The sequence below is a fragment of the Dermacentor variabilis genome, chromosome 4 (genome assembly GCF_050947875.1).
Source record: "Dermacentor variabilis isolate Ectoservices chromosome 4, ASM5094787v1, whole genome shotgun sequence".
Lineage (NCBI taxonomy): Eukaryota > Metazoa > Arthropoda > Arachnida > Ixodida > Ixodidae > Dermacentor > Dermacentor variabilis.
Window position 1 is genome coordinate 67,712,756 of NC_134571.1, and position 26,391 is coordinate 67,739,146.

General features: G+C 51.0%; 1 protein-coding gene across 1 annotated transcript in view; it reads left to right on the forward strand.

The window, feature by feature from the left end:
* Positions 1-26,391, forward strand: part of Glut4EF (Glucose transporter 4 enhancer factor) — a 147,391-nt gene that overhangs the window by 16,603 nt on the left and 104,397 nt on the right. Inside the window, exon 2 of the mRNA XM_075689355.1 lies at positions 11,204-11,328. Coding sequence (XP_075545470.1) covers positions 11,204-11,328 — 125 coding nt within the window. The remainder of the gene's footprint in view (positions 1-11,203; positions 11,329-26,391) is intronic.

The window sequence follows — 26,391 nt, forward strand, 5'->3', positions numbered from 1 at the left end:
TGATCAGCGCACGTGTATAGCGGTGTACATGTTGTCAACCACCCGCGAATCAGTCGAGGTAGTGCTGCGAACCCCGTTTCAGAAATAAGCGAGGCCAGCGAACTTGACTGTGCCGTCACCGCTTTTGCATAAACAGCTCGCTTGGCCTCGCCGCTTCGAACCGCGCTCACATGTGGCGTGCATCCCGCGTCGCGAACGTCTGATATATTTTTGTCGTTCGCTTATACCTCGGTCACGTTATTGTTCCCTGGAAAGGATGCGGCGCGTTTATATCGCGGAGGTCGTGCGCGCACAAATGGTTGCGAAGTCGACATTTTCACTGCACGCCGCAGGCACGGATTGTTGTTTCGGTCGCTTGCGGGTTACAGTGATATTTGTGCGCTCCTAAAAGTGACACCGGTGCATGCAAAAAATATATATGTCTGCATTGATAGTTATTGAATTTGGCAATGTCACGTTGTTAATTAGCACATATGCCGACGCCTTTCGATGAATAAACCTTCGCGCAGCATTGTTTGAGGCGGAAGTGCACATGCATGTATACGTCATGACTGTGCCGGTTGTTTGTTCTTCGGGGTGGCTTTCGCCATGCACTGCAAATTTGCAGTGATGTATTGTTACCTGAGTCTGCGTCTCCATCTGTGATCCATGTGTATCTATGTCCTATGTGTCTGTGTATTTTGTGACCATGTCGTGACTATCAGAGCACGTTTTCTGGGGAGAAAGACAAAAAGAAAGGAAATACTTAAATAGTCGGGTGTCCTATACGGCTACTGCACGACCTTGATGTGGAACAACAATGTTGTTCTGGAAGGTTACAGCTATCCAGCTAGAGAGGGATGTGTGCCGAAAGCGGTGAGGTATTCTCAAGAAGGAAGTTATCTCGTAATTTATAATTCAGCTCCGATCAGCCTTGACTATAGGGACCGCATTCACACACAGTAATAGTTCTTATTCTATAGTCTCTTTCTCTCTCTCTCTCTTTTTTTTTTTAACGTGCCTGTCAGTGTTCCGTTCCCCTCCGTCGTATTTGTTTCTTTCCTGCATAAACCTTCAACCGCCGTCTGCGTGCATTCGCTTGAGATGGAGCGTATATGCAACAGCCCTTTAATGAAAGGTTAAGCCCCCAGCTGTGCGAGCCATCGCGCATACACGACGTGGCAAGACTGATCACCGCGTGAACTGGAAAGGATGGAACACTGGAGAAATTGAGCACTGCGGTCGCATGACCCGTGCTCCGCGATATATTCTCATATTGCCTGCCTTATGCATCACGGTCAGACGCCGCGCGCGTTATGGTCCTGCAGCCCACACGCACTGAAAAATGAGGAGGGAGAAGAAAGAAAGAAAGAGGAGGAGGGAGGGGGCTTTCGATTTTGATCGTCGAAAGCGAACGAAGTTCCTGCCCGTATTATTACATTGTATAGGATAGGACGCTGGCATTTCGCAACGAAGTGCCTTGGCGCATAACTCGTTGTGCATAAGATGCATCGTGGCCGCTTTTCATGACCGACCTCGAGGGAACAACGCGGCGCTTCATGGGCGCAGGTGCTGTGACGCAGCGCTGCGAAACCGGGCGACAGCTCATTGGTCGCAAAGCGCTTGGGCCATCGCCCCTAATGCGCCGCCAGGACTCTCTCCTCGCGGCAGCTATGCGGCTGAGGCAGGCATACTACATACGCGGAAATGACCGGCCAAACAAAGGCCCCCTCCGTTCCCTCGCTTCCCGAAGAGAAAACGCGTAAACAAACGAACCGAAAGAGAAACGCGCGCTCTGACAAAGAATACGGGGCGGGCAGAAAGGAAGCAATAATAATAAGAAAAAAAGAACGAAATTCCTCTTCTTTAGTGCTTCCATCAGAAACAGAAAAGTAAGATAGTGGCGGGGAGAGGAAGCGAACGAAAATCAGCTGTTGTGCAACGGGACCTGCTTTTTCTGGGACCGCTAGATTACGACCCTCTCGGTTCAGTTGGTCTCTCTCTCTCTCTCTCTCTCTCTCTCTCTCTCTCTCTCTCTCTCTCTCTCTCTCTCTTTATCCACTGTACGACACCTCGCAGCGTTTCACTCCTTTGTGTGAAGAAGGGGATACCCAACCGACACCCCCAACTTCATTTTCCGACTTGGGCCGCTTTCGTCGGCTGCTTTTTCTTTTTTTCTTCACTTCCGCGCATAGCATCGTCTCCTTGAAGTTAGGAAGAAGGGCCCGCTTACTATTGTGAGAGGCCGCGCTAGGGGCGCTCCCTCACCCCGTGTTTGTGACTCGAGTGCCGCCCGGTCGGAGCGCGAGCCAGTTTTACGAGAGGCCGAGCGCGGAGCGAGAGATAGAGGGAGATGGAAGTTTCGCAAGAGAAGAAAGTTACGCGACAACGGCGGCCGCAGCGGCGGGGCTTGGAAATGTCCCAAGCGAGGACGATGCAAGTTCTCCCGGCATGACTCACATTCGCAACCCCCTCCCTCCCTCCCTCCCTCCCTTAGGGACCACCGCGCTATGCTGCTAGCGCGCGCGGGGAGAATAATGCGTCGGCATGCCCGACCACCGTCACTGCACTCCCGTTCCAAGTTCCTTTAAATACTTTGTCGGCCAATTTCGCTCTCCCTTTCAGACCTGCGAACATGTTACTCGTCGTCTGCTGGGCGTCCCCGTTCCCCCGCCTTGGCCTTTTAAGTCCCCTCTTGGCTCCCCTCCCCATATTTACGATGCAGATTCGTCCTCCTCCCTCCCCGAAGAAAAGAGACAGCCGGCTATTTGGCCCATTCCTTTCTTGTATACGTGGAGTTCGCGGGCGATGGTCATATACGCCGCCTGTTCGCCCCCGAGATCATCTTTTATTCCTTCGAAGCACAAAGCGGTAGTGAGGGGGGATACGCGTACCGGTATGTTGAACAAGCGTAGGTGCTGTGCCGAATTCCTTTCCCACTGTCTTCGGTCGCCCCAAGGTTTCCAATATGGGGCTTAGCTACCAATTCGCCGCCCTTCGCCCCTTTAACTTTCTCCCTCCGACACTTCGCTTTTACTTAGTCATCTCCTTTTCCGTCGGTTTCACTTTCCTCTTTCTTTCATTTTTTTTATCTCTCTCTTTTCTTCTTTTTTTTTTTTCGAGCTTGACAAAAGAAGCAAGCGGGCAACGCGGTGGAGCACCCACACACGTGCGAGCAGGGGGCTCCTTTAGCAACATCTCTGTTTTCTCTTGTCTTCCGTCTTTCACGTTCCGTTTCTCGGGCTGAGTTTTTTGCACGCTTTATATTTCTCCTCGCTTCCTTTCTGATGTCGCTCGCATTATTATTATTATTCCTCTCTTCCTTGCGCTTTGCCCTTTCTTTAAACCCGTGCTCGCTGCAGCCCTAGTCACTTTCTGCAATCAACCCGTTCTCTCTTTTCACGTCATCTCTGTTCACTGTTCGTCACCGTCTCCCTTTCTTTCTTCCGTCTTCTACGAGCACGCTTATATTTAAGCTTTGTTCTGGTTGCTTGAGTTCCCACTCTGGTCTTCTGTTCTTCGAACGCTCCTCTCCTTGGCCTCCTCACTCGCAGTTGAGCCTATAGCTTAGTACCCCCCTTCTCCGCCATCCGCACCCTTCCTGTCTCCGCTGCTTCGCTTTCACCCTCTCTTGTTTTCATCGCTCGGCGTCAGCGCTGTTGGCACTCTGTGTGGGCCGAGCCGCCGCGCCGAAGCTGCGGCACTTCTATGCTACAATGGCGAACCTTGAGGCGGATGATATTGGAGCAGCGGGCCAAGATGGGAGAGAGAGAGCGAGGCTCGCTGTTCGGCTTGTAATGTGCCGTATGGTAAGTGACTTTTAAAGGAAGGAAACTGAAAAGTGCAGCGCCGTAAGTGTCTCTCGTTGTGAGGACGCCTCAACAGCACTGCGCAGGGCAGTGAGTGGTAAGGAGAATAAAAGAAGAGAAGAGGAAGGATGCCTCCACAGTCGAGCGGCAAGGCCAACCGCCCGAAGAAGCCGTAATGTGCCGGTTCCGCCGCGGGAGCTTACAGACTCGGCGTGAAGTCGATAGGCAACACACTCTCCGGTATCGCGTGCCGGCACTGGCTAGTCGCGCGCGAACGTGATACCAAACGCGTTTGCATCTCAGCCTTTCGGAGAGGCGCGCGGAACCAGCTCGCTTCGTTTCGGGTTGCCCGTTGCGCTTCGGATTCTGTATGTTTCTTTTTTTTTTTCCGTCCCTTCCTGAAATTCCTCTTTGGCATCTGGATTGTTTCAAATGCCTTCTACATAGAGTTTCTCGCTATATTACCTAGAGGGAAATCTGGCGCTGTTGTGCACGCTGTGGTATGCATGGGAATGCCGGTATATTGTGACATCGGATTGGCATCGTTCCCGGAGAGCCAGGCAAGCACCGTTCCGTCTGTCACAATTATTAATTTTCTACTAGAACAGCACGTAAAAAGCTGTTTTCGCTTTATTAGCACACAAAAACATGTTTTGTTTAACTATGAGGACTTCTTATTGCATGTACAAATATATTATACGTAAGAAGTATCAGCGGGCTGCTAAAGTTGGAGGACAGACGACAAGATTCGCGCTCGCTTTGAAACAGTTTGCCGTCCGTTCTTGCTTTTCTTCGGTTGTTCATCCATTGTAGGTGAGTAAAGATATAATATGCGTGAATAGAAACATTTTATGACGATTTTACTTTCAGAACGCGTTATTTGTGTAGCTATATCCACGTTCCAGGCGAAGCCTCTTGCAACACCAGCCTACATGAGCCTCGCAGACACATATACCGTCATTCCCATGACGCTCCCCCCCCCCTCACGGCGCCCCTTAAGAAACTCTCATAGACGGTAAGCGCCAGATTTCCCTCTAGGTGTTATAGTGGAAACTCTATGGCCTTCTAGCGTAAGCCCCTCCCCTCGCCCTCCCCGTTCAACTCGGAGACGTTTTTATCTGCACTCCAAGAACAGCACTGGCGTCTTCCTTTGGAGTACGTGACTGCTTGCCCCACATTTTATTTCATTTCACTGAGTCTCTGCCCAAAGCAGCATGAAGGGGTTTTATCGAGGAGTACGAAAGCTACGCTCTTAAAAAAGTTTTGCACCCTTTTGGGGCGTATCTTGTCCCACAACAATAATCGTCATCTGTCTTGCCCGCATTTTGTTTCTTTAACGCTGCGAACTCGGTACTTCCAAGTCACGAACAGCAGTCGGCGTGACATAGCATTCTCGAGAGCGAAGTATAGCGAGCGCAGCGTTATCAAGAAAGGAAACGCAAGCAAGACAGATGACGATTATCTTTGTGGGACAAATATACATTCCAAAGGGTGTCACTGTTTTAGGAGTGTAGGTAACAGTGATAACGCGCTTGCCATACGTGACCTGGAAGTACGGGTCTCGCAGCGTTAAAGATAATGCGGACGAGACAGATGACGATTATTCTTGTGGGGCAAGACAAGCCCTAAAGGGTGCAAACATTTTTTAAGAGTGTACCGAGGAGGGAGTCATGAGGTGCAGTTAAGCAGTTACACCCGCAAACGAGCGTTGTCGGTACTTGCCCCTGTTCGGTTAGCTTCGTGTTTGCGAACGTAGAGGAAGGAATAGCCGTGTCAGCTGAGCGAGCTGGTATGATGAGGAACGAATAAGAAAGTCGGTTCGTTAGCACGGACGCAAGAAGGAGCAAAGGCAAAACACGGTAACGCCGGCGCGTCCGCTTAAAATGTTTTTGTTGTGCTCCCGCTATAGTGCCACGTAAATAATCAACTATAAGCCGTGCTCACTGTCATTGTCACTACGTGTTTTTGTTTTGTTTTCTTGGGTAAATGAAAACGCGCAACTGCTGCCAGTACACCGCTTCGTTAGTTCTTCAACGGCTCTTCTTAGTTCTCTCCGACACCTTAAAACAGCAGCACCGCAGCCAGGAGAGAGAGAGGCGGAAGGATAAATGAACTACAGATAGATTAACAATGTACTGAGCCAGGTCGGTTACCCTGCACTTGTGGAAGGGGAGGAAAAGACTAAGATAAAAAGAGAAAGTCCACTGTTGAAGTTGCCTATGTATAGCGGTAAATTATCAGCGCTGTGTCACAGACGGAAAGCTGAATCCGCCATTGCCTTCTGTAATCGTAACTACGCTTTTGTGAATTTCTGCAGCTGTGAGATACGAGAGCCTCAAGAGCCTGTCCATACGATAAAGCTATTCCGTTTAGCTGGTTTAAAGCAGTGCGGAGTGCAAGCCTTTCATTTTCAGAGGACGCGGGCAGTATAGCACAGAAGCGATACCACTGCACACCAAGCACAACGCATGACTGAGGTTTTGATGCGTGATGCTGATCCAAATGGTGCAGGTTTCTTCTCAGAAGCGTGCGACTGTGCATACTTCGATTGAACGACAAATGCGAGAACGCGCGCGTACGCAGGTTTTGCTGGTCCCGTGGTACCACCGCGCTTTTTTCTGCAACTTGAAACAGCTGGCGTGCATAAAGAATTTTCCTGCATTTGGATGTGGTTATTCACGGCGATTATGCACTCAGCTTGTCGTCTGCTGGCTCATCGAGTGTGATGTAACAGGACGTGTTGGCAACGACACGTGCGTGCGTAACCGCCGAACCTAAAATGAGTTGCGCACTGTACCAGGCGTCCTTGAAGTAGTGCATGTTTCAGCGGAAACACAAAACGCGTGTTGCTTCCGTGTCCTCTTAAAAAATAAGCGTCTGGGAGTCGCGCAATCAAATCATACGCCAGTCCGGCGAATTCATTATTACCTTCAGAATTTCGCGTTAGGTGAAAGCATCTTTGGCCGCGCCCCAGCGAGCAACCTTCATGAAAAAAAAAAAAAAAAAGAACAATGGTAAGAAGAAACCAGCCGCAGTTGCTTTAGCACAAACCGATCGCGACAAGAAAGCAAGTTGCTCAAGGCGACGCGCTCGGACACGTTCGCTTTTAGTCGGAAGGAGGGAGCCCCGGATATCTTGTTCGCCGCACAATAGCACACCGCCCCATTCGCGCTGCGTGGAGGGAAGATAAAGCGGTAAACATAGACTCGCCGTCCCGGCCCTGCGGAAGTGTATGTTCAGCGAAGCTGCTGAAAACCACTATACAACTGCTGAGGCGAGTGTGCAGTGCTTTAGGATAATGGCAGTAATGGTAATTTAGAGTAATGGTAATTTTCGCGGCACGCCGCCGCTAGCTGGTCGTATTGCCGTTTCTTTTCCCTTTGCCGCCCCTCGTTTTCACGCCGCTCCTTGGCGTTGAGCCGCGCTCCCGCAAGGGCTGCAGAAGGCAGCGGCAGTCTTTCCTTTCTCACCAACGAACCACTTCTCTCTCCTAACTATGCGTTGCATAAAACCAGTTGCTATAGGCTGCCTCTTTTTATATGAAAGGCTAGTGACATCACTACCCCACGTCGCAAGCTGCCGTCACGGCCGCGGCAGCTTGCGCAGCGGTAAACATTACCGGGAAACGTATGCGTGCTTCGCATTGTTATCAGGAGCGCCTTATCATCAGTTATGTGGTTCGGATGCTTTTGTGCTTGTTCCTTACTGAAACGAATGCTGTGCTGTATGCGCGATACCAAAGAATGTATGCACTTTTCGCTTCAATCGCAATTTCTTTTTAATCGCTGAAGATATATATATATATATATATATATATATATATATATATATATATATATATATATATATATATATATATGTTGTGACGACGCGCAGCGAGAACTCCCGACCAACTAGAGGTTAACAGCTTCGCCGGAAAAGAAAACACGCGGTGATAAGCCGGAGATCCGCTTGCTCCTGCGGCCTGTTTGCGGTTTGCAGTCTCGTAATTGAGCGAACTGATAGCGCGTGCGCGCCCTTATCTTTTCCCGCAACGGGCTGATGCGGTCGGTGAGCGGTCAGTGGCGGCTGCAGCGAGGAGGTGAACGCGACGACAAGAGGAAGCGTGTAGCGTCCCGACGTTAGTGAGCGTACCTGCGGAAGGGAATTGTTTGAGTTTCAGGCTATCAGATGTTCCTGATTATTGCAATGAAATGATAAAGTGGCTTTTGTGCCCGCAGCAGCTACGACGGATGGCGCATTGTTAGGCGCAGTATAGTAAAGATTGTACGTTATCTCGCGCGGTATCAGTCGCGGAAAACATTTGCAGCAGCGGCGCGCGAGCAATTCGCTTTGGAGAATCGCGGGTTTTGGTTCGCCTTGTTTCTTATATATTTTTCACTTCTTGCTGCTGGCCGGCTTCGCTTACCTCCCTCTAAATACACTGGTGCTGGTTTGTTAATGTCTCGCGCGCCTCGCTGGTATACTTCGCCTACGGCGATGGCCTGATGCCGGATATAGTTGCATGCAGGCTGGAGCGCAATATTTGCACTGCGAAAAGTGAAAGGTTATAACACAGACTGAGGAGCACGTGCCATGACCCATGACCTTCCCGCGCGCAGGCGCGCACGCACCCCCCCCCCCCTCCCCACACACACACACACGCACACTATCGTTACCATAACGTCATGATGATAATTATCCGGGATTTACTATACAACGAAATCCTTTATCAATGCCGTTTTATCTATCAGATCATCAGGACTGAAAGAATGCGTGCACGATTGATTGGTACATTAATTTTGCCGCACGGTACAAGGTCAACGCAGAAAGGCGCAACGACGCACACCAAAGATAGAAGCATGCAGTGCACGCTATGCAAGATGCCGTATGTTTGTCGCAGCTCGTGGTCTGGTTAGCCCTAATGATCAGCTAACGTTTTTCTTTCTTACTTTTTGCGTGTTTTTTGTGCTCAAGTTAATGCCGCAGCGTCGACAGGGCCTGACGGGGCGAGCGATAAGACATTGTTTGCCTCGGCAGCTCTGTATCCCGGAAGCGGCGAACAAAGATAAGCTCTCTGTCACTTCAGGGCTTGTGCACTAAGCTTTCTATTGTTCACTGTGTTTTATAACGTGATGAATAATTTCTCTCCGGTTCTCCCCCTATACCTCTGATACAAACAGCTGATCTGTATCGCCAGTCATACTCTCCATTTAATGCAACCTGTTTTCAACCTGTTTCCAATCGCAATGACCAAGAGCAGCGAAACGGTTTTTCTCCATTTACAGTGACTTAAATGATTAATATACCCTATCCACCAGGCCCGAAAGAAGAAAACTGTGTGCTGTTATCATTGCCATGAATTTGTTTTTGTAGTTACTATTTCCTTTTCGTTGTTTAACTTCCTTGCACTTGATATGGTTCCGAAATCGCCGAAACCTTTTTTCTTCTTTTCTCTGTATAAATGCGCATATATACTTGATTTTATGTACTCGTGAACTGCACGGAAGACTATGCAGGCGTGTCTACAGTCCGCTTCTAATCCTCCCGTCTACAACGTCGGTTTAATTGAGGCATCGCGTAAGGATTCGCGTGGCACATTGGGAAAAACTTTAGTCGTCATCGGTAAAATGCAGCCGATTATCGTTCCTTAATTATTAGCCGGCTGGACCCTGACTTTCGCTCATGTTCTTTATTCGCAAACAATCGCTCAACCGCGCCACGTGCGATTTCCCACCTCGTGCCGATATATTCGTTGTCAAGACAGCTGTGACCGAATAGTTCAGCTCCCTTTTTTTTCTGGTTGGTTAATGTTCGATGCAACGAATGAACAATGACCGACTGTGCCATTGTATTTGGCAATGACCCACCGCGGTAGTTCACTTGCTATGGCGTTGCGCTGTTGACTTCGAGGTCGTTCGATTAAGGCGAAAAAATAAAATCTTTCGTGTGCCCGTGAATATTTAGGCGCCCGTGAAACAAGCTCACGTGGTCAGTATTAATCCGGAGCCCCCTACTACGGCGTGCATCGTAATCAAATCGTAGTTTTGGCACGTAAAACACCAGATAATTATTTTTTTTGTGCATATATTATAGGCGACCACGATTATGCGTGTTGTTTTCCTTGCCTTCGCCTACCGTGTGTGTTGTTACGCGCACGCTCAACGGCGTCAGGCAGCGCTCAGCGGTGGTGCGCATGCGCTCATAATTAACGAGCGGAGGAGGGAGGGGGAGCAGTCAGGGGGGCGCGCCCTCGTTTCGTCGAGCGTCGCGCCGCGGTGACTAGGGCGCGCGAGGGGGATGAGTAATCGCGTCCGAAGCGCGCACACTCACGCTTTTGCGACTGCCAAGCGTAGTGAGGAAAAAGAAAATAAAATAAAAAAAAACAACAGGTCTGCACCTTTCTAGATTATGCATGAGTCGCGTGCACGCATTGGTGGTGTCGGTGTAAATTCAGGTTTCACGTATAGTATATATATTGCTTGCGAGGCGGTGCGTGTGGCTGATTATTGAGCGAGTGCGCTAGCTAGGGCCGCGCCTACATTTGTTTGTTTGTTTGTTTGTTTACAGCGATCTTTGTTTATGCGATGGTTCTGGCAGTGTCATTTTGTTTGCTGAAAGCAAGGCGGCCTCGTTAGGTAGTCTTAGGAACATCGGGCGCAAAGTTAGACGATGGCATATGTAGGCACTGCGCAAGCTAGATCGCTGCCGTCGACGCTGCCGCTTATAGGCATGTACCGTGCCCGAGGGTACACGACTGAGATCTCGTGTATACTGAGGGTACCTTAGTATACTATAAGCCGCTTGACTCTTGTCGAATCAGACACTACGATGCGCTGACGTGCACTACGGAAGTTTTTCCGTCGAAATTGTTGTCATCTGTTAACATTCTTTGTAACATGTGCCTTGTTGTATACGTGGATGCTGGTTGTGCAAGATAGGAGAGGCCTCGATCTGCACGGGTGATTGAGGTTTGTTGCAGCCTTCCATTCCATAGAGGGCAGTTGTACAGCTCCAATTTCTCATTTTACCCCCACCCCCCTTCCCCGACCCGTCATTTTTTTTTCGTTTTTTTTTTAATAGTGGGTATCATTCTCGATAAAGCATTGTGGTGTATACGTACGCAAGCACGGCAGGCGCAAAACGAGTCGTACTGGCGACGGCCCAGTCCGCGACCTTGGTTCTTATTCTACGGACGTCAAAGCGAGGTCACGCTTGTCCTCCCACGAGTAGGTCGTCTGTATAGCGGCGAAACCGCCCTACGTTTGCATCGAACGCGGCATTGGAGCTATACGGACGGAAAGATTACAGGCCCCCACAGACAGGCCGGCTCATCATCCTTCTTCCGCTGTGCTTGCATAACCGTCGCCATATACATGTGTAGTGTTTCCCCGCACAATGCTGAGTGCGTGTCTCTCCTTTTCTCTTCATTGCAGCGGCCGCAAGAGGCGGCCCAGCGCCAGCGAGGACGCGGACACCATGGACGACTGCATGGCCGCCATGGTGCTCATGCGACTTTCGTGCAGCCCAAAGTCGCCGAGGGTGCCCTCCGACGCCCCTGGTGAGTGATAGCATACGCACAAGCATCGGCACACCGCCATCCCCTTCTTTCCAGATATCCCTTTCCCCCTCTTCTTTCACTCGAACCTCCACCGCTCAGTCACTCTGAGGCATCATCCGGAAACAGGCCACCGAAGCTCAGCAGCGTTGTGCGCTGTGCTTGGGCCGAAGATCTGCAAGGGACGCATGAGTGCTGGTGGCCCCAGTGCCGCCATGGAATACTTCAGGCGTCGATGTGTTCAGGAGGGAGACAGATGCAGTGTTCGTGGCAAGAGATGTCCCGCAAGAGATGAACCTTAAGCGGCACCATTTTATCTCGACTTGCTCCCCCACCGACTCAAGCGCGGCCACTTTTGCAATAACTGAAGGCAGCTGACTCGTATATATGCCACTCTATGTGTGCACTGATCGTCGTTCATGCAGTATACGGGAACTATCCGAATTCTTGTACCTTATTCCACTCACCCTCGCCCTCTACGTGTAGGGTAGCCAAACAGGATGAAGTATCTATCTATCTATCTATCTATCTATCTATCTATCTATCTATCTATCTATCTATCTATCTATCTATCTATCTATCTATCTATCTATCTATCTATCTATCTATCTATCTATCTATCTATCTATTTCTTTCTTTTGTCTTTAGGCGGTTACCGACTAAGTCTCGCACATAATAGGACGCACAATGTTGCTGTGATTCATCGTGACGCCAGCTGTGACTTCACCGCACAGCAGTTGTCCATTCACGACCCTTTTATTTCTTTTTCACCTTCCCGCAACCGTAGCGTTCCATCTGTTTCGCGTCGCTTTGTACACGATCTCGTTTGCTCGTTCGCCCGCGATGCGAAAAAAAGGGCCACGCATAGAGCAACACCATTTAGCCATATAGCATGATATCTGCCATTAGTATTCACGGCGCGTACAAATGTATACGGTCTTGGATCAGCGCAGCTCCTCGTAGTTGAAGGCTGAAGAAAAAAAAAAGCGTGTTAAAGAACGGACAGGAAATGGGAGAGAGACAGGGATAGAAGATACAGGCCGTGCACTAAGCGTCTGTACACCACATATGTGCGACTGCGTTCGCGGAGTGTGCTGCATACTGACGCAGGTAACAGGTCAAGAGAGCGGTGACGCGCTGTGCTCGAAGCAACAAGGCCGTGCGATCGCGCCCCTTATCGGCGCGTTTTGAGCGCACAAGTCTCAGCAGCAGGTCCACATGGCACGGAAAGGTCGCGATTCAGTGGGGGGGCGCGCCCCTTACGCAGACGCGTAGGCGTGGGGGTCGCCGTGTATACGCGGGTCCTTCGGGCATTCACCGGGCCGTTTCGCGACACTCCGCGGGGCCGCGCACCGATAAGCGGATTGGCGGCGCCAAACACGGGCGGGACACGTGTGCATCGCATTGAGCGTTTTGGGCTGTTTGTACGTTATTTTATTTATTCCCCGAATGGCGTCCAGCAGATCTTTCATAACGGCAGACCCGAACGGAAGGAGTGCCTGCGATTATATAGTGTGCAACCAGAATGAGGTTCGGGACGATTATGTAAAGCTATGTCTCAATGTTGCGCGGCTTCTATATAGTTGGAATCCTCACTTGCATGACAGTTCGCCTTCTACGAGTCTTCGGAATGTCATCATCATCATCATCATCATCATCAGCCTGGTTACGCCCACTGCAGGGCAAAGGCCTCTCCCATACTTCTCCAACAACCCCGGTCATGTACTAATTGTGGCCATGCCGTCCCTGCAAACTTCTTAATCTCATCCGCCCACCTAACTTTCTGCCGCCCCCTGCTACGCTTCCCTTCCCTTGGGATCCAGTCCGTAACCCTTAATGACCATCGGTTATCTTCCCTCCTCATTACATGTCCTGCCCATTCCCATTTCTTTTTCTTGATTTCAACTAAGATGTTATTAACTCGCGTTTGTTCCCTCACCCAATCTGCTCTTTTCCTATCCCGTAACGTTACACCTATCATTCTTCTTTCCATAGCTCGTTGTGTCGTCCTCAATTTGAGTAGAACCCTTTTCGTAAGCCTCCAGGTTTCTGCCCCGTAGGTGAGTACTGGTAAGACACAGCTATTATATACTTTTCGCTTGAGGGATAATGGCAACCTGCTGTTCATGATTTGGGAATGCCTGCCAAACGCACTCCAGCCCATTCTTATTCTTCTGATTATTTCCGTCTCATGATCCGGATCCGCCGTCACTACCTGCCCTAAGTAGATGTATTCCCTTACGACTTCCAGTGCCTCGCTGCCTATTGTAAATTGCTGTTCTCTCCCGAGACTGTTAAGCATTACTTTAGTTTTCTGCATATTAATTTTTAGACCCACTCTTCTGCTTTGCCTCTCCAGGTCAGTGAGCATGCATTGCAATTGGTCCCCTGAGTTACTAAGCAAGGCAATATCATCAGCGAATCGCAAGTTACTGAGGTATTCTCCATTAACTTTTATCCCCAATTCTTCCCAATCCAGGTCTCTGAATACCTCCTGTAAACACGCTGTGAATAGCATTGGAGATATCGTATCTCCCTGCCTGACGCCTTTGTCGAGCCGTCAATGTGTCGAGCCGTCATTTGTGGCCGTATACGTACACGAGGGTTGCAATGTGGGCCTGTTGGTAATGCACTTTCAAGGGATGTACGGTAACGCGATTAGAAGACGGGACAAAAAAAAAAAGGACACACAGGGACACACACAGCGCCAGCACTGTGTGTATCCCTGTGTGTCCTCTTTTGTCCCGTCCTTTAATCGCGCTAGCGTATACGTACGCTCTGATATGCACGGCGCATGTGATCCAGGACATCCCCTGTCTCTTTGATAACTTCATTTCTTAACGTCCTAAAAGCAGCGAAACTAAGTGAATTCAAAGCACTGTACGAGCGCGTTATGCTTTGGGGCCGCGTTTTTTAAAATAATCTGTTTTCAGTCGTTTAGCCCTTCGTCACTGACTCGCACGAAACAGCGCCTTCGCTGGGTGGCCATGGATCGGCCACTAAGCGGGACCGGTAATAAAAAAAAAAGTGCATAAGGAATCCGGCTCGCGGTGCATTAGGACCGTGACAAATTCGGGCGAGTCTGCAGCGCTGCAGCGAGTATACACTATAATAGAAAAGCTAAGCGACTTCACATGAGACGACGCACCATCCCGAGGCGGCCGGTCGCGCGGTTTAAATTTGGCTCCTGGCGCAATCGTATTCCGCCTCTGATCGCCAACCGTCGTTTTATATTCGTGCCTACGCGCCCCATTCCTCCATGCTTTCTGTCAAAGAAACGCGTAGAAACCAAATAAATGGAAAAAAAAAACTTTTTTTTTTTTTTGGCGAGAGATGTGTCTTCAGTCCTCAGAATGCATTCATGCAATGCGGCGCTGCCTCGACACCGCGCCTCGGGAGGAAGCGAACCAATCTGCGGCTCTTGCGGTAATCGTCACGGTATCTGGCTCCCGTGAACGCTTGACGCGATGCGACCCCGTTCGCTCGCGCTTGACGGAAACGAGCGCAGTCGAGGTGAACTGCCAACCCAAGGAGCCGAAGTTGCTTCGACGCGCGGCGGTCGACGCGTGCGCCGCGAATCGTGAAAGCCATCGCCGAGCGCGCGCTAACAGCATGCGCCTCTCGCCTGCCCTTCGCCTCAGCAGTTCTGTGCAATGCGGAGAAAGCCACTGCTGGCGTCAACCAACCGGGAATGAGGACCTAGGCCAGATAACGATTCTATTCCCATTCTTTTTTTTCCTTTGCGGGCTTCAGCAGTGGTCCGAGCGGTGATCTGCCTGTACGTAATCACTATTATCGGCAGGTCGCGAGCGGTGCATGACAAGAAAGGTATAGAATCGAGCGGCAGGAGTCGCTACATTGTACCGGCCCTGCTGCGCAAGTCAGGTTAGAAAGAAGGGCTCGCCCATTGTGCGCTGCCCAAGCCTGCCGTGATCCGTCTTTTCACTTGCCGTTGCGTTCGGAAACATTAGAGACGTACATTGGGCGAGCGCTTGTTTCGGTTATCTTTGCTCGATTGGTGACGCGAGCCGTATAGCTTTCGACACGCTGCACGAAATTTGTGGAGAAGACGCATAGGCACTTTCCTCGCTGAAACAGCGCGGCCGTTCTTCAGCGTTGCGGAAGCTAGCTGCTGCAGTTGGTGTCGGTCAATTCAGGGACGATATTGCGCGCTTATGCGGGAGCGCGGTATGATTGGTCACTGTACAATCGTTTGTTCTAGCGATTGGCTAGCGTGCTGGCTCAACCTTCGCTCCAGTCGTTGACCGTTCCAGTGTGCGAACACAGCGTGGCTCAGGGTTAAGCTGCCGCCAGCTCCACAGTACTGCACGGTTCTTCTGTATCTTGTCTCGGGTGCGTGCCTGATGAAGGTGTATTATACTGATCACAGCTGCATACATATGATGTGCTGCTTAGAAGTGCCACTTTGTAGACTTTCATTTTCCCCTTTCCGCATATCAAAGTTCGCTGCATGTCGCAAATTTTATCTCCATATGTCCCTCTTAGCCGTTGTACTGTTGTGGTGAGGTCATCTTATCTATTTAGCCATATCGAGCCTCACCTTACTATGCCCTCTCACATTTATTGCCGAGAAGGTATTTGGCGACGAGCCATCGCTTCCGCTTTCTCAGTGTAAGTAAATTCGAGAGTGCTACAAGGTATCGCAGCACAGACACGATGCATACATTTGGTAAATACGGGAAGGTTGCGATGCTTTGAGAGCGCCCTTGCTCTTCCCTACAGTTTATACGAAACTGTTTGAGCTAGCCTTAAATAAATAAGTAAATAAATAAATTGACTCATTAATGCGTTCATTCACTGCATTGAGCGCACGCGTTACGCCGGCCGCAGAAATTTAACGGGATGTCGGTTTCTGTCCGAAATAGAAAAAGAACGTATGGCGTGGCCACGTTTGAGAAGACGTGAGCGTACCGTGTAGCCTTTCCGCGTTTGTAAGTGAACACGACGTGACGTCACTGGCGCGCAGCTGCTTATATATACAGCAAAGGGATGCTCCTCGCATTCGGCGTCGCATATGCCTCACCCATAGGTGCCTTAGCTGTACTGCGACAAGAACTATGGTGTCGTTTCTCATGAATAATGCTTGGCAGTGCTGCGACAAAAGAAAAAGAAAATAATTTTTCTTGCTCCCCCCTATATTTTTCTCGTTGCCTCTGCTACGCGCTGCCACTATACTCTACTCCCCTTTCTAATCTTTTTACGTTACTCCCTTGTCTCGACACCGTGTTTGTTGTATCCACCATTATGTGAGGAAATGAGAGGATATCGTGCGCAAACGCAAAGCGCGAAAGTCCTTGATGATGACGAAGTACGCTCGACAGGAGGTTAAAACGCGATCCCCCTCGAAGCGTCGACCTCGTATCGGCGAGGTGCTCGCCAGTGTTGTAAAGGCCGACTTTACCGTACTCGCTCCATCTAAATTAATACCGAACCTTTGACTGCGGGGTCTCTCGCTACTCCCTAAGCTTTGGCTTCACGGAGCGCGCGGGCAGGGTTCGACACCCATCTCTCATGGCCTGCAGGAGGTTCCTGCTCGGTCACGTCGGTTGTTCTTCGCGGGCAAGCAAAAAGGAAAAAAAAGAAAACGGCGCCCAGTCGTAACACCTGCATGCAGGGGTAATCGAACCCGCGGTGTAACGCCCTGCGAGCCACTGCCCCACAGTGAAGGAGCGAACGCGCAGGCAAGGAAAGAGGCGTCGTCGTCTCTCGTGCCAGTCAAACCGCAGCAGTGACGCGCGGGGTGTCGGCGGCCATCGACGCCGCGCGCTCCGCATTTCTTTCCGCGCTCGCAAAGGGAGCCAGAGCGGGCCTCGGCGCAGCGTCCTCGCCTCCGCTGCTTCCGACCGACCATTGGGTTCGCTCGCCGGGAAGGGGGGCACCTCGTTGGGGGCCGGCTCTTGACTGACGGCGTAAAACCGTTTCGGGGAACGGGGGAGGGAGAGCTTTTCTTGCCCCGGCCTGTCGGCACACGCGCCCAGCTATACAGCTGCGATCGGAAAGGGAAGGAGGCAAAAGAAGGCGCACGGGCGAGAATAAAATAACGAAAGATACGACGTCGAGGACAGTGAAAAGTCCGGACCGCAAGGGAGCAGGCAGGCCTTGTGTTTATGGCCCGCTGAAGAAAGGCCCGGCGCCCGTGACCTTTGGCGGTATACACAGAGCAGAGAGCGGATTCCTCGCCCCCGACGATATTATTATTGCTCCCGTTCTACTTCTTTATTTGCTCCCGGCGCTATAGGAAGAAAGGAAGAAGCGGGCGTTCGGGAAGGGGGGAGGTTCGGTGCCCGCTTACGAAGGGTAGACTCTCCGTTGCAGCCTAAGAGGCCTCGTGCCCCCCTCCCCCCTCCTTCCCCCTCGGGGTCAAAGGCACCGAGTGTGTTACGTTCTGGGGTCTTCTGCTGGGACTAATGGCGACAAGCTGTGGTAAGCCCCCTCGCGTTATGCGCATGCGCCGATGCCGGGCGGCCCGAGCACGCACCGCGCCACGCAAGCCCCAGGTTAAACTGTTCAGCTCACGCATTCCCGCTAATACGGCGGTGCGTAGCCGAAGCAGCTGTACAGGATCGTTTCGTGGAAGGGAAGCGGTGGTTAATCATCCTGCGGCTTCGCGGATTGTTGCAGGCAGGGAAAAGGAGAGCGCAGAGTTCGTCAGCGATTCTTCGCGGCATTGCCGAGGACGAGCGCAGCAGGAGAAAAGTTGCCGAGAGTTTATATTTCCTATAATATACATGCCATCTTAGTGGCACTGAAGTCGCAATAATGCTCGACAGCGGGCATCCAGGTGTCAAACTAGACGGCTGTATCCTACCGCAGCGTGTGCACGGTTCGCCTGCTTTTCTGTAGGCGATACTCACTGCACGACATAACGGGCACAAAGATACACCCAGCCGCTCTGGAAATTTCGAAGCGAAGCACTTAAGTGAATGACAAAGAGGAAGTTCTGGTCCGCTTAAGCATAAATGTGAAGAGGTGCTGCAAGACTGTGTTGTGTGGCCGTGCTCTGGTCGCGTTTATCACGAGACACGTCATGGTTCGTATTCTGGAAATAGAGAATGCGTATATGTTGTGTACACATTATAAGCATTCAATGCGAACGGATTCAAACAGCTGATTGATTGATTGATTGATTGATTGATTGATTGATTGATTGATTGATTGCATCATCCCTAAGCGAAAAAAAATATTTTGTATATGTGAACTGCTCATATAATGAACGTGTAATTCCTGCTAATCATCCGCGCTTCTCGGTATGTTCGGCTGTGCACGCTGTATTCGCGACCACGGTGATGGAGAACTGCGAAGTGCGCTATACTGTGGAATGAACAGATCCGTCCGTGTACTGAAATCACCTTGCCATTTTGCCCGATTCAACTCGGGAGTTGATCTTCTACGCTCGTATCCGGAGCCTCCTCTATATAGCTGCGGTCGTATCGGCGCGCGCGCGAAGTTCGCAGCACGCCGCCGTGTTTAAGTAGCGGTCGCGAACGAGCAAGTCGGTAGCCGTGTCGTCGTAAGTCCCGGGTAAACAGCGGCGCTGACGCGACCTGCCGAGGACACCTGACGTATCCGATAAGAGGGCGCCCTTGCTCAGGGCATCGCTGGCCCCCTTATCGCTTCTCCGCGGCCGCTTCTTATCTGGTCTCTGTATCGGCGCCCCGCTGTGCTCTTGCTTCGGCCGCAGAGACTGTTTACCAACCCTCTGCGTGAGCCTCCGTCGGAGGCCAAAAAAAGCAGCGGCGTTGCGCGGCGTGTCGATAAAAATCCAGGGGGCACGCAGGACAACCTGACGGCAAGGGAAGAAGAAGAGAAAAGAAAGAGAGGAGTCCGGTTTACACTTTGGATATGAAAAAAAAAAAAAGAAAGGTGGAGAAAGGGCGCTGTTTTACTGTATACTGGTAATTATGTACTGTAATATGGAACGTTTTCTGCGATATTGCTTCGCATGGCGTTGTGTGTTGCACGTTACCTGCTCTAAACTTCTGTATTCCGCCCATGTTTAGACAAAACTGAATGGCCTGCGGTATACCCCGGTAAATGAATACGTATTACGCAACGTTAGCGTTCGCGAAGCTTTATGGTACGTTTCGCTTTCCCGCGAGGTGGCCGTGGCCTTGTCAGCGATATGTCTTGTTTTCTGCACTATATAATATATAGCACCCAACTGGCCTTAAATATATGTTCTAATGGGGCGCTGTGTGTGATCTTGTTTCAGAGTATATACGTACAACGGCTGTAGCGAATACGGGTGTCCGTCCTCTCGTGAGCCCTGGTTCAGGCGCTTTACGCATATATGCGCTGCTTTGGGAGCTTAGGAATGAAAAAGACGAAATAAAGGCAAATCAATCTCCGAGACCCCCCCCCCCCCCCATGGTTCGCTAAAAGCAACCCTATAGCAACGCAGGCACGATCCTCGCTGTATATAAGAGCGAAGCTGCGAGGCGGCACAAAGAGCCGGAAATCTCTCTCTCTCTCTATCTCCCCCCCCCCCCCCCCCCGCGTCCGTTGCCATATTTGCCCGGTTTGCACGCGCGGCGCTGCACGATGGCGAGATCCGGGCGATATACGTACGCGCAGAGCATGAACAGCGAGAGACGAAAGGGTGGAAAAAATAAATAAAATGACAATACGACAAAAAAAAAAAAAAGAAAAGAGAAGATGCCGGAAGCATTGTGAGCGCACGCAAATATAATCGCATCGCGTTGTGCAGGGCCTTGTCAAACAAAACTTGGCGTGCTTCCTCGATGAGTTCACGCGGTGTCCTTGCCTGCACAGCGCGCTGACGCACGTACGTTTCCGGGCGTTATCGTTTTTATGCCTTTTTATTTATTTAATTTTTTTTGGTGCACGAAGCGGGAGAAGTATACTGTATACTGACAGCTCTGTCTCTTTCGCAGTGATGCTGTTATAAATGACCGTTAAATTAGTTAACGGTTTAATACTGATTGGAAGACGGTATAGCTATATATGCCGTCTCCAATCAGTATTACAGCGTCAACTCATTTAACGGTCATTTATATGTGTATGTCTGGAACAAGCGCTTATCATGATAGCTATATATAGGGGGCTATACAACGTATGTACTCTTTTGACGCGGTGATGGTTTGTGGATTAAATTCTGCGGTTTTACGTGCCAAAACTACTATATGCTTATGAGGCACGTCGTGGTGGGGGGCTCCGGAATAATTTCGACCGCCCGGGGTTCTTTAGCGCGCGTGCACTCAGTGCACGGTGCACGGGCGTTCTTGCGATACATTTGCCCCCATCGAAGCGCGGCCGCTGCGGCGGGGATTCGATCCCGTGCCCTCGGGCTTAGCAGCTCGACGCCAACGCTACCAAGCCGCCGCGGCGGGTGTTGGTTGGGGGATTAAAGTGCGCCTTTAGTTTTGGAAACACTACGTGCACTTTCTAGTCCTTTCAGGAAATATATGTCGCCGCTGAGGCAGCTCTTGTCTTTCTCAAGAAAGCTCCATGCGTACGCGTGAAGGAGCGTGTACGTTACTATAGATGCTACGTTAATTCACTTGATTCAGCAGTTTGCATATGGTACGCGAAAGCGATGAAAAGACGTCGCGTCTTCGACAAGCTTTATAAATAGCGGAGCTGTACGCACGACAAGCGTCAGCTGTGCTTTTCTTCTTTCTGTCTCACTTTTTATGTACTGTACTTTTCGTTTGTCTCGCGCCAGGGCGTGACGAAACGAACACTTGTGAAGGGAGGACATGCGTAAGTAGCGAATCGATGGAGCCGAATAAAGCTTTTTCCGGGCCGAAGGACGTTGGCGTTGTACTGTCTCTGCGAGTCAATTACTACAGCCGTAAATGGCCTGACGCGCAAGTTTTTCCCTCTCTTCCAAGCCACTGATAAGGTTCTCCATGCATGCAGGCAAGGGGAAGAGCGCCATCAATTGTGGACGCGACATGTGAATTCCAGGGCCACTCGCAAGGTTCCGTATGCGCCATCGGCAGAAACGAGGGCGGCACATATATATGTGCGGGCTGAAAGACACGAAGACAAAAACAAAAATCGCCGGGCGATGGGTGTGCGGCTGTCGTCCTCCGACGCAGCCGTGCGCGCGCAGGAAGGAAACGCGCCATTCTCGCGATGCGTGCTGCAGGCAGGCGGCTCGTGTCGTAAGTTTCTCCCCCTTGTCCACAGGCCCGCGCTCGGGCCAGGCAGCTGCTGCCTGACTTTCAGTCAGCCATGCCGGGAGTATCCCTCGCTCTCCTCCTTCGGATGCGCCCCCCGCGAGAGCTAATTCACGTCCGCGACGCCATACCCGGACAGAGGCGGAAGGTGGTGGAAGGAGAAGCCGATGGATGCGCGCGGCTCCGCACCAGCAGCGGCCGTATATATAGAGGAGAGATGGGGATGCTGATGGGGGAGGGTGGTTGGCGGTAGTCGGATCTGTCGCGCCCGCATGTTTATGACGGTGGAAGAAGACGAAACATCGCCGCCGCTTGCCGAGGAAGGAAAGGACGCGGTGGTGTGACGCTGGCGATCAACAAGCGCGCGGCGCAGAAGAAAAAGAAAATGATAAAGAAACAAGGAAACGTGCAGGAAGCCTCGCCTGCGCTCTCTGCCGAGTAGTCGGTCGACGCGCGCGCTATAACACCCTCGTCGCTATTGGGCGAGCCCCAAGCTACGTCGCTGACGGCTTCGTTGTTTTCCGTGATTGCGGTTTGGCTGCGCTGTCGCCGCAAGGAGAACACATCTACGTTTTACCGGAGTAGAAGTACCGCCGAAATTGTTTGCTGCATACGGCAATTCCGCAGAATAGCAAGAATCGGGTGAATAACTCGTGAAAGCTGCTATTGATTCCCGCGCCCGTTAATTAAGCGCAGAAATTTGCCTGGACCTCGTTGGCACCTCGATCGTGACCTGGAGTTTGTACTAGAACAGTTTGGTGGTGAGACGTGGGCGTATGTAGAACATGACCACTAGCGACTGCTGCAGTTATTTGGTGAAAGAATAATATGGGGGGGGGATGCGGAGACAGTTAACAAGACATATAAGAACAGACAAGGTTTCCTTTGTGCCCGTCCATCAGCGCCGCCGTTTTATTTCGGGGCGAGAAACATCTTGTATACAAACCGAATGCATGCGTCTCTCTCTCTCTCTCTTCTATCGCACTGTGCGTGGAACTCGCCCGTGTGTTTCGAACCGCATTTATATACTGTCGTCTTGTGACCATGCATGTCTCGCTCGGTTTTGTGTAGTAAATCAGCTATTAACGTTGGCAACCATGCATCTTGCGCAGCCTTGTTCGTTAGTAAAAACTGCACGCGCGCAGTGCAGTTTAGATGGCTCTGCAATTACACCGTCACTCCATCAGTACACGTCACGTATAGGAGGCCCTGCATGACGCCAAATTATGCCGCCATAGACGCAAGCAGAATGGACCATCACGTCGGTGCTTCAGGCGGTACTCAGGCCGCTCAGGCTTTTATAACCTCTTCGTATACTGGCGCGCCTGTTAAACCAGTTACGATGCCTATATACGTACCCGTAGTCATCATGTACCTTCAGATTGTAGCAATTTTTTGAGAAAGGCGCCTGAAGAATGCATGCGTCCTGCAAGATAGTTATGCAAAGAATAGTTCAGTATAACGAACATGAGAATTCACACACACACACACACACACACGACAGCAGTACAGCTGTCACAACGAGCGTCAACGCCAGCGCCTGCGCTGACGTATGGTGATGGATAAAGTGACATCATTCGTTATAGAGAATGCTCTCGTTGTGTATACCAAGACAACGTGTTAGAGAAGCTCCGACAGCTGCGAATATAATAATAATAATATTTGGTGCTTTACGTGCCAAAACCACTTTCTGATTATGAGGCACGCCGTAGTGGAGGACTCCGGAAATTTTGACCACCTGGGGTTCTTTAACGTGCCCCTAAATCTAAGCACACGGGTGTTTTCGCATTTCGCCCCAATCGAAATGCGGCCGCCGTGGCCGGGATTCGATCCCGCGACCTCGTGTTCAGCAGCCCAACACCATAGCCACTGAGCAACCACGGCGGGTAGTTGCGAATATCGTTCAGAAAGTTTCTATTCGCCGACATTCACGCGTTGACGACACACGTTGCAAATAAGTGACGTTCATTCGTTAGTGAGGCACTCTATGGCCACCTGTTGTAATTGTTCCCAACACTTATAGATATAGCGAGCACCTAGTCAAATGTTTGTCCTTGCTCGTACAGAAGCCGTAAGATGTGCACTATGCGCGACTACGTCGTGCGTTCTTTTCTCGCACTTCGTTTTTTTTTTTTCTACGCCACGCGTACGCATGGCGTCACATGCTTCACAAGTGGCTAGGAACTAATGTGAACATCCTCTGCGTGCGGCATGCAGTACGTCCTTCAGTCGCTCTAGTGGCGGTGCTGTGTACTCTATACAGTCGCTGTACAAAGGCGTGCTACAGAGGTCACAGGCGAGCGGCGACCGCTGTGGGCTGCCGCAGCAGCTGCCAGCGAGGTGAAAAAAAAGCCGCGCGTGCGTGTGTCAGTGCACTGTGCTCGCGGATTCTGCCTAGCGGGGGGTGGGGGCGCTTATCGTCACTCGCTGCGGCGCTTTACCGTCGTATAGCACAGTCGGCTCTGCCGAGTCGGCGGTTGCTGTATCGGTCGATGACTGCTGCTCCCTGGATGCGTTGCCTCCTTCTCGAGGTAAACAAAGGTGGACGAAACGATGGGAGCTGAGACGTGCTTAGTAAGCGGAGAGAGAGCGCTGCCCAATAACGGGGCGACGGAAAAGAAAAGCGAGAGCGTAAACTCGTCAGATTATCTCACGAGCCGATGATGTTCGCGGTTCGATGGCCAGCCTACTTTCTAAGCAGCTTTGAAGAAAGGAGAGGGAGAAACATAAGGCCATGTTAACTGTTCTGTGAAAGACCGGTGGACATCGATGGTTGCCTGCTTAGTGAGACCACAAGCTGTAATCTTGTTATAACGCAACCGCGGGTATATGTAACAATCGCTGATAACGATTAACAACTTCAAATCGACCATTATTTCCTCACTGGACTCTATGCAATAATAAACCGCGCACTGTTGATGTGATTTCTTATACGTGTAACATACCGTTGTATTCTTCATTTTTTCTCCGCTTTCATAACTGGTGCGTTACGCTATAGGACAGTCTTCTATAAACAATAACATTTTTTACTGGAATGTTTCTCCGTGCTCGCGGCGGAATTCGCACTCGATCTTTGTTGACATACAGTCTTTAACCGAAGTGTAGAGGGAGGGAGAAAAAAAAACACTCGAAAAGAACGCAGCTGTCACGTAAAGAAGCAACAAAACTTTTAGAAAGAAGCGAGACGGCGGAGCCTGGACGCTGCGTGAACCGCGGAGATAAACTTATTGCGCGTCCCGCACGGGTCAACGGAATCAAGCATGAAGTGCGCACAATGGCGATGTAAAGAAGACGCGCCCGCAGCTTTAGGAAATACAGGGACAACGTCATCAGTCGGCACCACCCTATTATGTATGTACGTGTACGCGGCAACCGTGTTCGTTTACGTCGCGCGGCTTTCACGACGCAGACAGCGCCACGGAATCGCGCTTGTCGCTGCCATCAGCGATCGTTCTCCTCCTGCGACGGGGCTTGACGTTATTCGCATGCATGCAAAAGCGTCGGCGCATGTCTAAAGTAACGCAGGTGAAAACGCGCAGCAGGCGAAATTGAATAGGTTTTGTGGCGACACAGTAGCGCGCAGGACGCGCGCTCCAAACGAAGAGCGACCGTTGACCTTCGTACGTTACGCAAGGGACGTGTTGCACGTGGACCGGCGTTCAGGCCGAGCAGTAAGTAAGCAGACATGAAGATCTGGGCCTATGCTTGCGAATAAGTTCGTCGCTTGTAGCAACAAGCGCCGACCAGTAGGCGAGCAGACACGTCGTGAACAAAAGTGGCTGGCCGATGGTGAAAAAAAAAGGGGGGGGGGAATTCCTATACGAACGAGGCGATTAGTGAATTCAGTCATATACGCTTATTTCTCAGAACAGGTGAGCGTAAGCTACAGATAGCGTCGCCCAACCAGAACAGAGAAACAGAAGAAACGTTCTTTTATTGCCATAGCAATTATACGGACACTCCAGGCGCATTTCTGCCGTCAGCGTCGCCGTGAGGTTCCGTATATGGTCCAAGGGCGATAAAACCGCCGCCGCGTGCGGTACGCTGTATACGTATATGTGTGAGTGAAAGCGTATGAGGGTGAGCCGGCGAACGCGCTTCAATCTCACGTGCGCGATCGAGGAACGCGGCCCGTATGCGTGCCCTCTCCTGTCGTGCGCGAGGCAAAGGAGTCAGGCGAGGAGGATGGGCGTTCTTCTCCGGCGGTTGCTAGGGTGTCTCGATGTCCTCCTCGCCTCTTCCTCTTCACAATCACACACTCTCTCTCGCCGCTCCCTACAGAGTGGAGACAACCGCGGCGTCTACTACGGCGTTGGCCACGCGAATCGCGGACGCCGCAGTAGACGCCTTTGGCGGACGCCGTAGGGACGCGTTGCCGGCGCTCGTGTGTCTTGAAAGCAATCTGCGACGTGGCCTAAGTGCGAGCCCGCACGGGCCTCATCTTCAAAGCGATCTGCGATGTTTGCAGAGTGCACGTGCCGGTAGCTTCGTGTGCGCTGTGCTTTCGACGTTTCGTTCGCGCTGAAGCGACATATGCCCGCAGGTCAATTGGCTCGCGGCTGCTGCCACGATTCCTAACTCCAGCGTTTTCACAGACAGTTCGCTGTCATCGAGCGATGTGTGTTCATGTTTACCTGTGCGCGCGTGACACCGTGCTGGTTAATTTAGTTATTTAAACACGTTGAATCCATGATATAATGTGAAAGCGCTACTGAACACGGACGCAGAAAGAAGCAGACACACAGAGACAGCGCTGTCTCCGTGTGTCTGTTTCTTTCTAGTCACGCTTGCACATTCTGTCATTGTTAATTTAGTTAGTAAGCGAATGTTTACAAGTTTATACGGCCGCTAAAACTACTACCCTTACTTCCTATACAGCTATCCACTAATTTGCTATCGC